Genomic DNA, 12,244 nt, shown 5'->3' with positions numbered 1-12,244 from the left:
ATAGCACATTTACAAGGTCAGTCATTGAGAAATTGATACCTGGGGTTATAGATGGCTTTAGTACCTAATTTTTTTTTAACTTATTACTTCTTAATTTGAGATAATTGAAGACTTACAGAAAAGTTGTAAGAATAGTACAAATAATTCCTATATATCTTTCACCAAGATTCTCCAAATTTTAACTTTACTACATTTACTTTATCATTCTTTTTACCTTTCTTTCTCTCTCTTTGTAGTTAAATACATAAATAAAAATAGAGGTAATATTTTTCTGCTTTGTTCAAGGGCTAGAGACATTGCTTGAAAAACTGATTTCACATTTTATTAATTTGTTAGGTTATTCATGGAAAGGGGATGCCTTAGATTTACCTTTTTTTAGCTGTAACCGACATATTACATTAGTTCAGGTGTACAACACAACATACTCAACACCTGTTCATATTACAAAATGTTCACCACCGTAAGTCTAGTCAATATCTGTCACCATACATCGCTACAGAATTTTTTTTCTTGTGATGTGAACCACAGTTCACTTTTTAATTGAGAAACTTGAACTTCATGACCACTGTTCTAATGATATGAGGCCTATGGCCTATATCATTTGGGATAAGCATTATATTCCAAGCACAGGATATAATATTCCCTAGGAATACCACAACATGTCTTGATAGGTATTTTATTTAAAGTTACAAATTAGACCAGATGATCTGGCTACTGTTTTTAACTACAAAAGCATTTTATTTAAGCCTCTGGTGTTGGGCAATTTAAGAACTCCTGTAAGTAATTCCAACTTTCATTCAATAGACAAAGCTCCCTATATCTCTTTTTCTTACATTGAGGTATAATTGACATATACCATTGTATTAATTTCAGGTGTACAAGATAATTCAGTATTTGCATATGTTGCAAAATGATCATTACCATAAATCTAGTTAATATTCATTGTCATACATCTTTACATTTTTTTCTTATGTTGAGAACTTTTAAGGTCTACTTTCTTAGCAGCTTTCAAATACTGTACAGTAATTGTTGGCTATAGTCTCCACACTATGTATTACATCCCCAGGACTTATTTATTTTAAAACTGGAAGTTTATACCTCCTATGTAGCTTTTTATGTAAATTTTGGAAGGTGCCCTAAGCATGTAGTTGGCATTCAAATGGTTATTAAGTTGATTGAAACTTTACTAAAGAGGAATGAGTGTTCAAGATAGATGCCTTACAGTTATTTCTGGTTCTGATTTTCTCAGCTAAATATATAGACGTGTTAAGAGTAAGTACAGAATCTTACCACATTCCTTTAAATTTTTGTTACACATATAAATTCTAGACAGTTTTGAAGTAAGAAAAATTTTATTTCGGTTTTCATATTCTAACTATGGGATTAAATATTCAACTACAAAATGTTAATATTTTAATGATTTGGAGGGTACTCTTTTCCAGGCTAAACTGTGAAAATGCAGTCCTCAAAGAAACTTTGAAACTAAAAACAGAAGAAATTAAAATGCTCAAGTCTGAAAATGCAAGTAAGTAGGATGGTATTTTGATAATTTTTTAAAAATATTATGTTAAAAGATCAGTTTTGTCCTATGTTAAGAATACACATATGAACAAAGTGCTAATACTCTGAAGTAATATATTTTAAGAATAAAAGAAGAAATGCATCAATTAGTTTTTTTCTTTTTTTATTTATTTTTGGCTGCGCGGGGTCTTCGTTTGCTACAGTGGGGCTTTCTCTAGCCGCGTTGAGCAGGGGCTGCTCTGATTGCCGTGTCTCACTGCAGTGGCTTCTCTTGTTGCAGAGCTCGGGCTCTGGGCGCAAGGGCTCAATGGTGGTGGCTCAGGGGCCTAGTTGTCCTGCAGCGTGTGGGTCCTTAGTTCCCCGACCAGGGGTCAAACCTGAGTTCCTGGCACTGAGAGCCCGGAGTCCTAACCACTTGACTGCCAGGGAATTCCCAGAAGAAGCTACTTTTTAAAGTGGTGGCTTGAAAGGGACAAGATGAGTGCTCAGTCGGGTCACGGGCCCAAGAGCAGCACTTTCCATAGTATAGTAAGTGAACTGTGGCGATGCCCCGGGTGAGAACTGCAGGTACAGATATGCTTCTCCACACCAGTGATCTGAGCAGATAGTGATTTCCTTCTTGTTGGGTTTGTGCCAGGACAGAAACTGCTAGCCACTAGCCCTGCGCTTCCTCCCCATCCTTCTACCCTGCAAGAAGAGAGGAAAAGTTACTGTTTTCTGCTCCACAGTAAATAGCAGGACCCCTCTTGTTCTAAGTATTTGGGTTGAGAGCCTCTTATGAAAACTATTAACTAAAAGAAAAGTCTGATCGAGTTTACAGAGCTGGTACAGTACATTAATTCAATACAGACAGTACATTAACATAGTATATGAGATCTCATGGTCTTACAGTGTGGATATTCTATGTTCTCTTTTTGAAAATCCTACAAATTTTTTTTGAGCAAATGACGACCAGACTTCAGTTGCAGTTAAGATCCTTCCACATTAAAAATAACATTTGGGGCTTCCCTGGTGGCTCAGTGGTGAAGAATCTGCCTGCCAATGCAGGAGACAGGGGCTCAGTCTCTGACCGGGGAATGATCCTCCATACCTTGGAGCAGCTAAGCCGGTGCACCGCAGCTCCTGAGTCTGTGCTCTCCAGCCTGGGAGCTGCAGCTACTGAAGCCCCTGTGCCCTGGAGCTCATGCTCCGGAGCAAGAGGAGCTACCACAACGAGAAGCCTGTGTGCCAGAACTAGAGAATAGTCCTCGCTTGCCACAACTAGAGGAAAGCGTGAGCAGCAACAGAGACCCAGCCTAGCCGAAAACAAAATTATTTTTAAAAATTAACTTTTTAATCTAGTGTTACACGTGTATTTACATGTCTCAGTGGTAAAGAATCTGCCTGCCAATGCAGGAGACTGGTGTTCAATTCCTGGCTCGGGAAGATCCCCTGGAGGAGGAAATCACAACCTACTCCAGGATTCTTGCCTGGGAAGTCCTATGGAGAGAGGAGCCTGGCTACAGTCCATGAGGTTGCAAAGAGTCGGACACAACTGAGCATGCACGCACACGTGTATTAGCACCTACTTAATACCCACTATTCTTTTAGATAGATTTTCTGGCTGGAGGCAGATTTTGTGGGTAGTTGTATATCCCTTGCTTAGAAGAACTAAGTATGTGATGTTAGTTTAAGTGGATCAGGTGAAGCTGGAGTTAGACGTCAAGACTAACACTTTCTTACGTGGCCCTTCCCAGTTTTGAGTCAACAGTATTTGGAGGCGCTTGGCATGCTTGATATCAGACAGCAGAAGGTGGCTCAGGAAGACACCTGCCAGGATAGAAGTGGCTTTACAGAGGTTTCAGGTCTTGAGGTAGGTAAGCAGTTATGAAAATTTAGCAGGAGGGAATTTTTCACTTCCGTTATGTTTCTGTGATTGCCATCATCTCCTCATCTATAATAGCAACGTGCTTAGCACCTTGAGACAGAGGGTGAGAGGCCCGTGTCCCTTCTTCAGCCTTGCAGGTACTATACCCTTTGGGCACTAGGGGATGAGCTTGCCGCTTCCTGCTCCTTTATTTCCTTTGTCTAGTTTCAGGAGAAACTATGTTAGTAGTATCTCCCCTGGGTAGAGGCTTACCATGGCAGAGTACTTTCCCACACATTTTAAAATCTGATCTTTGTAATGGTCTTGTGAAGGCTGCAAAGCAGGTATCAGCCCCATTTTACAGAGGAAACTCAGGCTCAGATAGTTTCATTTCCCTCCCTGAAGTGACGCAGTCCGTCTGGGGTTGAGCCCAGACTGATGCCTTGCTATTTGCTTGCTGAGGTGTGAGATATCTTACAGGGTGGAAGTTTGGCTGATAAGATAAAAAGAGTCCTGGGGACTCGTGAGAAATAAACATCAGTGAGAGGGAGTAGCCATTCACTTGTTACAGAACTTCAAATAAAGTAACTGCTACTCATAATAGCAAATACATAGTCCTTAGTAAGCACCAGATACTGTTCTGAGTGCTTTGCATAGATTTACACATGTAATTCTCACAACTACCAAATAAGGTTAAGTACTGTTAAATCCTTATTTTACAGATGAGGGTAACAAAGGCACAGAAGGGTTCAGTAATTTGCTCAAAGTCACAGAGCTGGTAAGTGGTGGAATGGGGATTTACACCCAGGTAGAGTTTAGAGTCTGTGCTTTTGATTATCATGCTCTACTGCCTGGGTGGAAAACTAGTGTATTCGCCAAAAAGAAACCTAAAAGAAACTGAACTGAGAGCGAGCTCAGAATAAGTGTGCTCTGTTATAATCCTGAGCAGGCTGTCATGAGTAACCTTGTAACAGGCAGGAACAAGGGCCCTGAGCTGGCTGATGGAGGAGCACTGAGGTAAGGATAGAGAACTGGGATTGATAGGTCCTTGCAGAAACCTTGCATTCTGAAACTGGTTGTTGGCCACTTTTGCAGGGATAATATACAGCAGTTGGAGGTTGGAAAGGGAAGAGGGAAGATACCAGTCAGCCATGTAACCACCCTGTGTACACTCAAGTCAGCTGAACGCTATCTACTTCAGTTATCTTCCATGCGAGAAGGAATTTTCTGCAATAGCCTTTACCCTAAGACAGACTGTGGAATCTTCTCTAAGTAGCCTCTAAGATAAGATTCTATTTTAAGCCAGTCCATTCATATGAAATTTACAGCAGCAGGAAGCTTCAAAAATAATTTGTAGTAAGTTTCACATGAAACTTTAAAAGATATGGCCCAATAATCACATAGACTGCCCCCATTAAATTGGAGTATGTTGGGAAGGCAACTTGGGGTTAGTTGTCAAAATGAGTTTTAAGAAAAAGTACAACAGTTCTTTTATTCTGGCTATAATGGTCAACCAGGAGTGACCCAGATGGACTAGTTTCTTCACTGTGATCTGAAGACAGGTTTTGAGGAATCTGGACCTTATGCAATTCCAGAACATTGGGTGAGCCAGGAGGTATTTAAGAATGTATTACATGATCACAGGGCATCTTTTTTAGGAGTGGCAGGATGACGGTATTCCTCATCAGTGTTAAAAACCACCATTTCTGGGCATGCATCTTTCCTTGCAGGACCTGACAGTAATCCATGCTGGGAGGCAGGGCCAAGCCCAGTCCCAGGAAATCCATATGATAGGTGTTTATATTTACTTTACTAGGTCAAATTCCTGCCAAGGACTCAGAGGTATAGGAAACTGATACCAAGTGAAAGGTTTAGGAGACTGAAAAGAAAGGTAGAATTCCTTTAGGTTTTTGTTCTTGCAACACCAGTCTATGCTCATTTGTAGTTAATTTCCACTTGGGTCCTGAAATTGTGGTCTCAGCTTCCTATTTGTTTTCCTTCGCAGTCTCTCTGAATCAGATGCTTGTCTGAAATGTGCGGCGGGTTCGTGTGCGTGCCCCGTGTTTGCGTCCGGCACAGCAGGGTTACTTAGTAATAGATAATTCTTTTGGGTTTGAAGCTTGCAGCGCCGGGAGCCTGCCTGTGTCACCGTCCCAGAGGGAGCCGCTGCGCTTGTGCCATGTTGGCCGTGTCCACTCGGAAAATGCTCCTGCAGCTCAAACAGGAGGTAAAAACAGCGAAAGCTTTGATTGTTTCTCTGTTCAGACAGTAAGTTCCCTGCACACGAGCCTTCAAGTTGCTAACTTTGAGAGATGCGAGTGTGCGTTCCCTCGTCCAATCACGTTAGTTCACATGTGTCTGGTGTACAGTCGCATACAGGCATCTTCTACAAGGGGTTGCGCTTTTGTTTTCACTACTGTACAGTACTGTATAAAGTACAGATCTTTATTTCAAGCCCAGGATGTCTGCAAGCAAGTGTAAAAGCAACGGTATGTAGCTGATTGTATTATCTGCATACCTAAGCTAACTTTGTTGCACTTGTGATTGTGATCTTGGAATGGAACTCATTTGTATGTAGGGGACTTAATATATAAAGGTGAATAAATGAAAGTATATGCAGTAATTAGCTTCATTGGTAGTCATTGGCTATGGAACTTATCCTTAGTTTTAAATATCAGTAACATTAATGTGTAAAAACTGGTTTACATGGTTCCAAAATACAGATAATACTTGGCACAGTATCGTAGCCATGAAGTTGTTTGCCAGTGTTTTAGTTAGTAATTCCTGAGTTTTTCTTTCTTTTGTCTATACATGGCCCTAAAATTACTAGGTATTAGAGGAAAAGTGCTTAAAATCATCAGGATGCACAACACCGATTAACAGATAAACATGAAGCTTCTTAGAAAAGCTGCAAGGTACAGTGGAAGGAACCTTTGTGCCAGCCAGATCAAGGTTTGAATCTCAGCTCCATCAGTTTCCACCTTTGTGGTTTTGGACACGTATGTTAAATGGAAGGTTAAATAACTAGCTTGGCGGGTTGTTGTAAGAAATACAGTACATATAATGCTTAGCATGTGGCCATGCCTGGCATTTAATCAAATGATAGCTGCCATTATGATTAGGCTTTAATAACAAATACAATGTGGACCATAATTTTTAGAATGTTTTTATTGAAGGTATGGAATTTAGTCTTCAGTATATATGTCAAAGCAAGCAGCTAAACATTATCAATTCATTAGGAAAAGCATAACATTACAAAGACCAGTGGGAGGTATCTGAAAGATGGTATTCATAATTATTTTGTGGTATTGTCTGGAATGGCCCAAGGCAGAAATGAAATGTGGCATTTGGCATCCTCCCTGCTTCCTTGTTGGGAAGGGCACACACAGGGTCTGTCTTGATAATGAAATCTGAGAGTTGGATTACCAAGGAGCTGACAGGCATAAGAGAAACTTCCAGTAATCTAGTTGGCAAGTACTAATTAGCTTAAACATGCAATAGGTCACGGATATGCACTCGACTCCACTCAGTGGCAAGACGCATTTGCTAATCTGACTCAGCATTTAGTTAAGTAACAAGGTAAAAAAAAATTGTTCTGGTTTTGTGTCCAACTCTTTGTAACCCCATTGACTGTAGCCTGCTAGGCTGCATGGGATTATCCCAACTAGAATACTGGAGTGGGTTGCCATTTCCTACTCCAGGGGATCTTCTGATTCTGGGATGGAACCTGCTGACACGTGTCTCCTGCATTGGTAGGCTCTTCACCATTGAGCCACCTGGGAAGCCCTGGTTTTGCCTCTAACACCTCTCAAACTTTCTTTCAAAACCAGCTGGAACTTCTGCAGAAGAGTAAAGAAGAAGCCTACATAATGGCAGATGCATTCAGAATTGCATTTGAGCAACAATTAATGAGGAAAAATGACCAGGCACTAAGATTGACACAGATGGATAAAATGTGTAAGAAAGCAACAAAATGGATAAATTGGAAGCACCTTAAAGAAGATGGTAAGTATGAATTATAATGGTAATAATCAGGTGTAATTTCAGTTGTTTTTAGTTATAATTAAGCATCATTAATATGGTGAATATAATTGAAATTTCACATATACTTATGATTTATCTAAAAATTTAGCAACTATGGGGAAAAAATTGGTCACTGAATGTTACTTATGCAAATGAAATCATAAAATAACAGGAGACTCTACTTTAGTACTCTTCTATTTCATTTAAACAAGACCATGCTCAGTGGAAAGAATTTATAATGAGTGCTAGATGATTAAAGGGAAAAATGAGAGTGAAACCCAACATTAAACTTACCTAAGTAAACTTTATTTGAAATGTGTGTTTCTGGAAGGACACATTGAGCAGTAGAGGAGACTTAAGTTGGACAAATCAATAAAATATTCTTATAAAAAGTGAAACAGAAATTAAGGTTTAAATTTTGGTTTACAAGCCTATCAAAAAGTTCATGGCCATTTTTGAGTCATTATGGCATTAAACAAAATATATAAAAATGCCATGAGAGAATCAAATTGTCATTGAAGTATGTAGACTGTCCAATATGAACAAATAGGTATTATTTTTTAGAAATTAGTTTCTCTTAATGGTCAATCTCAATTTTCATTTTTAAGTATTATTCAGTAGAACTCATTTTGTTTCAATTTAAAATTCCAATTTGAAACCATTTATCAGTCATAAAGTGAAGTTTATTAAGAAATGTAATTTTTATTATTAAAATTCTGAAATGACCCTATTTCTAAATCTTTTTTAATTTGTCAAAATTCATAATCCTAATTCCAGTATCTCTCGTTTTCAGATGAATTTGGAACCAATAAGAATCTTATAGTATTAACAAATGAAACTTTTAATACATAATACTTCTTTTAAATATTTCTTTTCAAACAGTGCATATTAGTATTAGTATATGGGTCAAGTGTTGTGAAGTTTAGCTTCATTAACTAAACTTTACCCATCGCTTTGCTGCAGTGGTAAGAAATAAGGGATAATAAAAATATAAGTGGTAAACAAGAATTGTGAAAGTGGGTGAAAGCAGATTATAAAAGCTATGTATTTAGAGTCAGGTGGAAGTCAGGGCAAAAGGGGGAAAATTATTCCTCAACTCTCATTCTTAAACAGGCATTCCACTTTATCCTGAAACTAACTTTTAAAGGTGTTTCTTCTGAGATTTACAGAAGCTGATGAGCAAGTATAATGGCGAAGGCCTCCACGGGCATGGGCTTCCCAGGTGGCTTGGTGGTAAAGAGTCCACCTGCCAATGCAGGAGGTGCAAGAGACGCGAGTTATATCCCTGGGTTGGGAAGATCCCCTGGAGGAGGAAGTGGCTACCCACTCCAGCATTCTTGCCTGGAAAAAGTCCCATGGACACAGGAGCCTGGCAGGCTAGTCCATGGGGACGAAAAGAGTTGGACACAACAGAACACACATGCAGAAGGAAGAGTAGGGAGAAAGAAGAAACAGGTAGATTCATATTCATTTCAGCACTTGTATTCATTTTATATTCCAGAATTCCTGTCTTGCCTATTTACAGAATTCAGGAACTTTTCCATTGAAAACATGATTTGAGAGGTACAATCTTTGCTTTCCGTAAGGTACTGAGACTGGAAGCAGAATTTAAAACAATTGGTTCGTCTCTGAAGTCTTTAAAGTCCTCATACACTTCACTAACTTTGAGTTTCTTAGAGACAAGCATGTGTGCCAAGTTGCTTCAGTCGTGTATGATTCTTTGTGGGCCTATGGACCCGCCAGGCTCTGTCCCTGGGATTCTCCAGGCAAGAATACTGGAGTGAGCTGCCATGCCCTTCTCCAGGGGATCTTCCCCACCCACGGACTGAAGCCATGCCTCCTTGGGCTCCTGCACTGCTGAGCCACTGGGGGGAGCCCTTCTTAGTGACAAGACTTTGATTCACTTTATTAACATAATGCAATAATTTGTTGCAAAATGATTGTTACAGGTCATTTTTTTATTTGCAGTTAACACTGTATTAACTTTTCTTGATTTGGCAGCTTAGACAAGTTCTGAGAGATAGCTCATGAACATATTTCTTTTTTTAGATTAAAGATAGAGACACATTCATTCACTCTCAGGATTGAAAAGCCAGTCAACTTGCTAGCTTTTCCCATTTGCCATGGTTGCCACTGGCGAAGGTCAGGTGTGAGGCCCAGTCACTGGTTTATCAGGAATGGGTGGAAAGGGAATTGTCCCTTTGGAGTTCATCTGAAACTTTCTTGGTATATAAATCTGTGACTTTGTATTTTCTGCTACAAACTGCATCCTTTCGATGGATGAAGAATATCAGCATAAATATTGAAGAAATGTGGACTTTTAAGTATTATGTCAGTACCTGGGCTAGGTGCTTTCACAAATGTGTGGTTTAATTGTGATAATTATATATAAATCTTAGCATTTTAACCATTTTTGAGTCTCACTAAGTCCATTCACATTGTTGCATAATCATCACCACCATCCATTTCCAGAACCTTTTGATCTTCCTAAACAGAAACCCTGTACCCGTTCAATACCACTCCCCTCTCCCAGCCCAGGCTCTACTATTTAAATGGCACGGCAGCCCAGCAATAGAGCATGGGGACTGTTATTCTCATTCTAGAGGTGAGGACGTGTAGCTTAGAGAACTTTATTCTAGAGTGATACCCTTCTGAAGTGGCTAAATGGGGATTCAAGTCCAGGTTTTTTTCTGGCCAGACGCCACCTGTCTGCAGGTATGTTTTGCTGGGAGTGTTCTCAATGTGGGTAGCTGGCCGACCTTTACATCGGAAGATCTCACGTACGAATGTGGATCGCTGGCTCCGAGGACTGAGTTGGGTAGAGAGGGCTGAGCAATGAGACTGCAGGGCGCTGCTTGGGTTCTCAAACTCTGGTCTCTCACCTGCGTTTGCTGCTGGCTCTAAGGTCCATTTTCCCCACTGCACTGTGCTGCCTGCCTCACTCATGCTTGAGGGTCCCTGAAGAGGACAAGGTCCTGATTGATTTAGGAATGAATTAACCTGGGCTCACACTTACCTCTTCTCCTGGAATTATGTCAGTGTGTGTCTTTTTATGTCTCAACTGGGTTTTCATGTTCTATTTTAGGGTCACTATCACCAGGGAGTAAGAAGACCTTAGGGCAGAAATTGTTGGGTATGCTCCCTTCAGAAAACAGTTCTAAGAGTACCAACGACCAGGACGATCCTCGGGAAATCTTTAAGATGCTAATAGACTTGGTTAGTATCTTTGCTTTCTTTGTTGTTAGAGGTTGTGGATGAGCTAATCTTTTTGCTTCCTATTAATTCAGCTCTTTATCACGCTGTACTTGACTTTTATGCTCTTTTCCCAGTTAAGGTACCATTTTCCGGAATTTTTATCTTCTTGAACACCCACACATGCTTTCCAATTCCCCCTTCCAGGTTCTTCCTGGGCAACTTTAATAAAGTTCCACCTCTGAAAAAGAGGCGGCTCTCCGTAATTAAGTCCAGGCATCTCCATCATCAGCGCTTATGTATAGTTCATGACAAGACTTTTTTTTATATTAAAAAAAAACTTTTATATATTCATGATTTTTTTAAGTGTTCAAAGCACATCCTCATGCATTATATCCTGTAGTCATTACCACAACACTGTAATCAGTCCTGATATCCTCAATTTCATAATGACTAAACTAAGAAACTCATATTATATGAACATACTTATCTATAGAAGAGTATTATTAAAGTTATTTATTGCATATAAATATATAACACAATTTTATAAATAACTTCATTCTTTCACAGAGGTAAGTACATGTTAGCATTATATATACATATATACACACACACCATGTAAATATATATTTCTCTCCAAATGACTTAAACATTTTTTTCAGCAGAAGGAATGCTGCTTTCTGTTCTTCCTTAAAAAAAAGAAAATCCTCAATAACATGTAGCATAATGCTGAGGAATTAGTGGACACCTAAATTAATTTATTCATATTGATTGACTGGACAGATTGAAGACTAAATATTTTCATGAAATACTCCTGATTACAGCTCTGTATTCTGATTTACTGACTAACTGGTACATTTTTAATTTCTCTGCATGCAGCTGAATGATAAAGAAGAAGCATTGGCTCATCAAAGGAAAGTTAGTTACATGCTTGCTCGGGCTTTGGAAGACAAAGACACCACTTCAAAAGAGATTAAAGAAAGAAATTCTATGAAAGACAATTTTATATTAAAAAACCCCTGGCAGAAAATTTTAGAATTCCCTGTTTCATGTGATTCTGTACATTCAAGTGTTCAAATTTTTAATTCTGTGGGCTGCATTTGTTCAATTGAGCACTTTCAAACAGATCAAAAGTACACAAGAACTCTTAAAAGGTCCCATTCTTTGCCATCAAATATCATGTACTGAAGACAAATCAGATGAATCAGAACTGAGAGATGTTTGAGACTTTGAAAAAGGGTCTTGTAAATAGTGCTACATTTTCAGAAGTTGTATATTTTCTAGGTATTTTGGGAGGCAACTTAAATAAATGTTTTCTACAAGAAATTTATTAGTATTCTGTGTTGATGCATTTTATTTATACATTATGTTACTATGCTATATGAAATTTCAGCATTTCCCAAAATCTTTAAAAAAAAAAAAAGTGATTTTTTGAGGAAAAAATATTTATTTAGATTGACTACACAGATTGTTGACTATAGGGATCTTTGGCTCAAGCAACAAAAGGAATGACTCAATATTAATTTTTGGAATACATTTATCTTGTTTTAGTTCTGTTTTTTATTTCCCATATAAGGCTTAAAGATAATTTTCTTAACTGCAATAAAACAGTTATTATGGTAGGACTTTGGCAGAAGTATATTCAAAGTCATTGCTAGCAAC

General features: G+C 38.8%; 1 protein-coding gene across 4 annotated transcripts in view; it reads left to right on the top strand.

Annotated features, from left to right (window-relative positions):
* CCDC125 (coiled-coil domain containing 125) overlaps positions 1-12,244 on the top strand; it is a 29,355-nt gene extending 17,111 nt beyond the window's left edge. For all 4 annotated transcript variants that reach the window (XM_065905219.1, XM_065905218.1, XM_065905217.1 and 1 more), the window contains 6 exons: positions 1,443-1,525; positions 3,258-3,373; positions 5,487-5,594; positions 7,198-7,372; positions 10,476-10,606; positions 11,462-12,244. In XM_065905219.1, coding sequence (XP_065761291.1) covers positions 1,443-1,525; positions 3,258-3,373; positions 5,487-5,594; positions 7,198-7,372; positions 10,476-10,606; positions 11,462-11,770 — 922 coding nt within the window. In that variant the 3' untranslated portion in view covers positions 11,771-12,244. The remainder of the gene's footprint in view (positions 1-1,442; positions 1,526-3,257; positions 3,374-5,486; positions 5,595-7,197; positions 7,373-10,475; positions 10,607-11,461) is intronic.

This window comes from Muntiacus reevesi, chromosome 14 (assembly GCF_963930625.1).
Source record: "Muntiacus reevesi chromosome 14, mMunRee1.1, whole genome shotgun sequence".
Classification (NCBI taxonomy): Eukaryota; Metazoa; Chordata; class Mammalia; order Artiodactyla; family Cervidae; genus Muntiacus; species Muntiacus reevesi.
The sequence above is the reverse complement of the archived record's forward strand: the minus strand, read 5'-3'. Positions and strand labels throughout refer to the sequence as shown.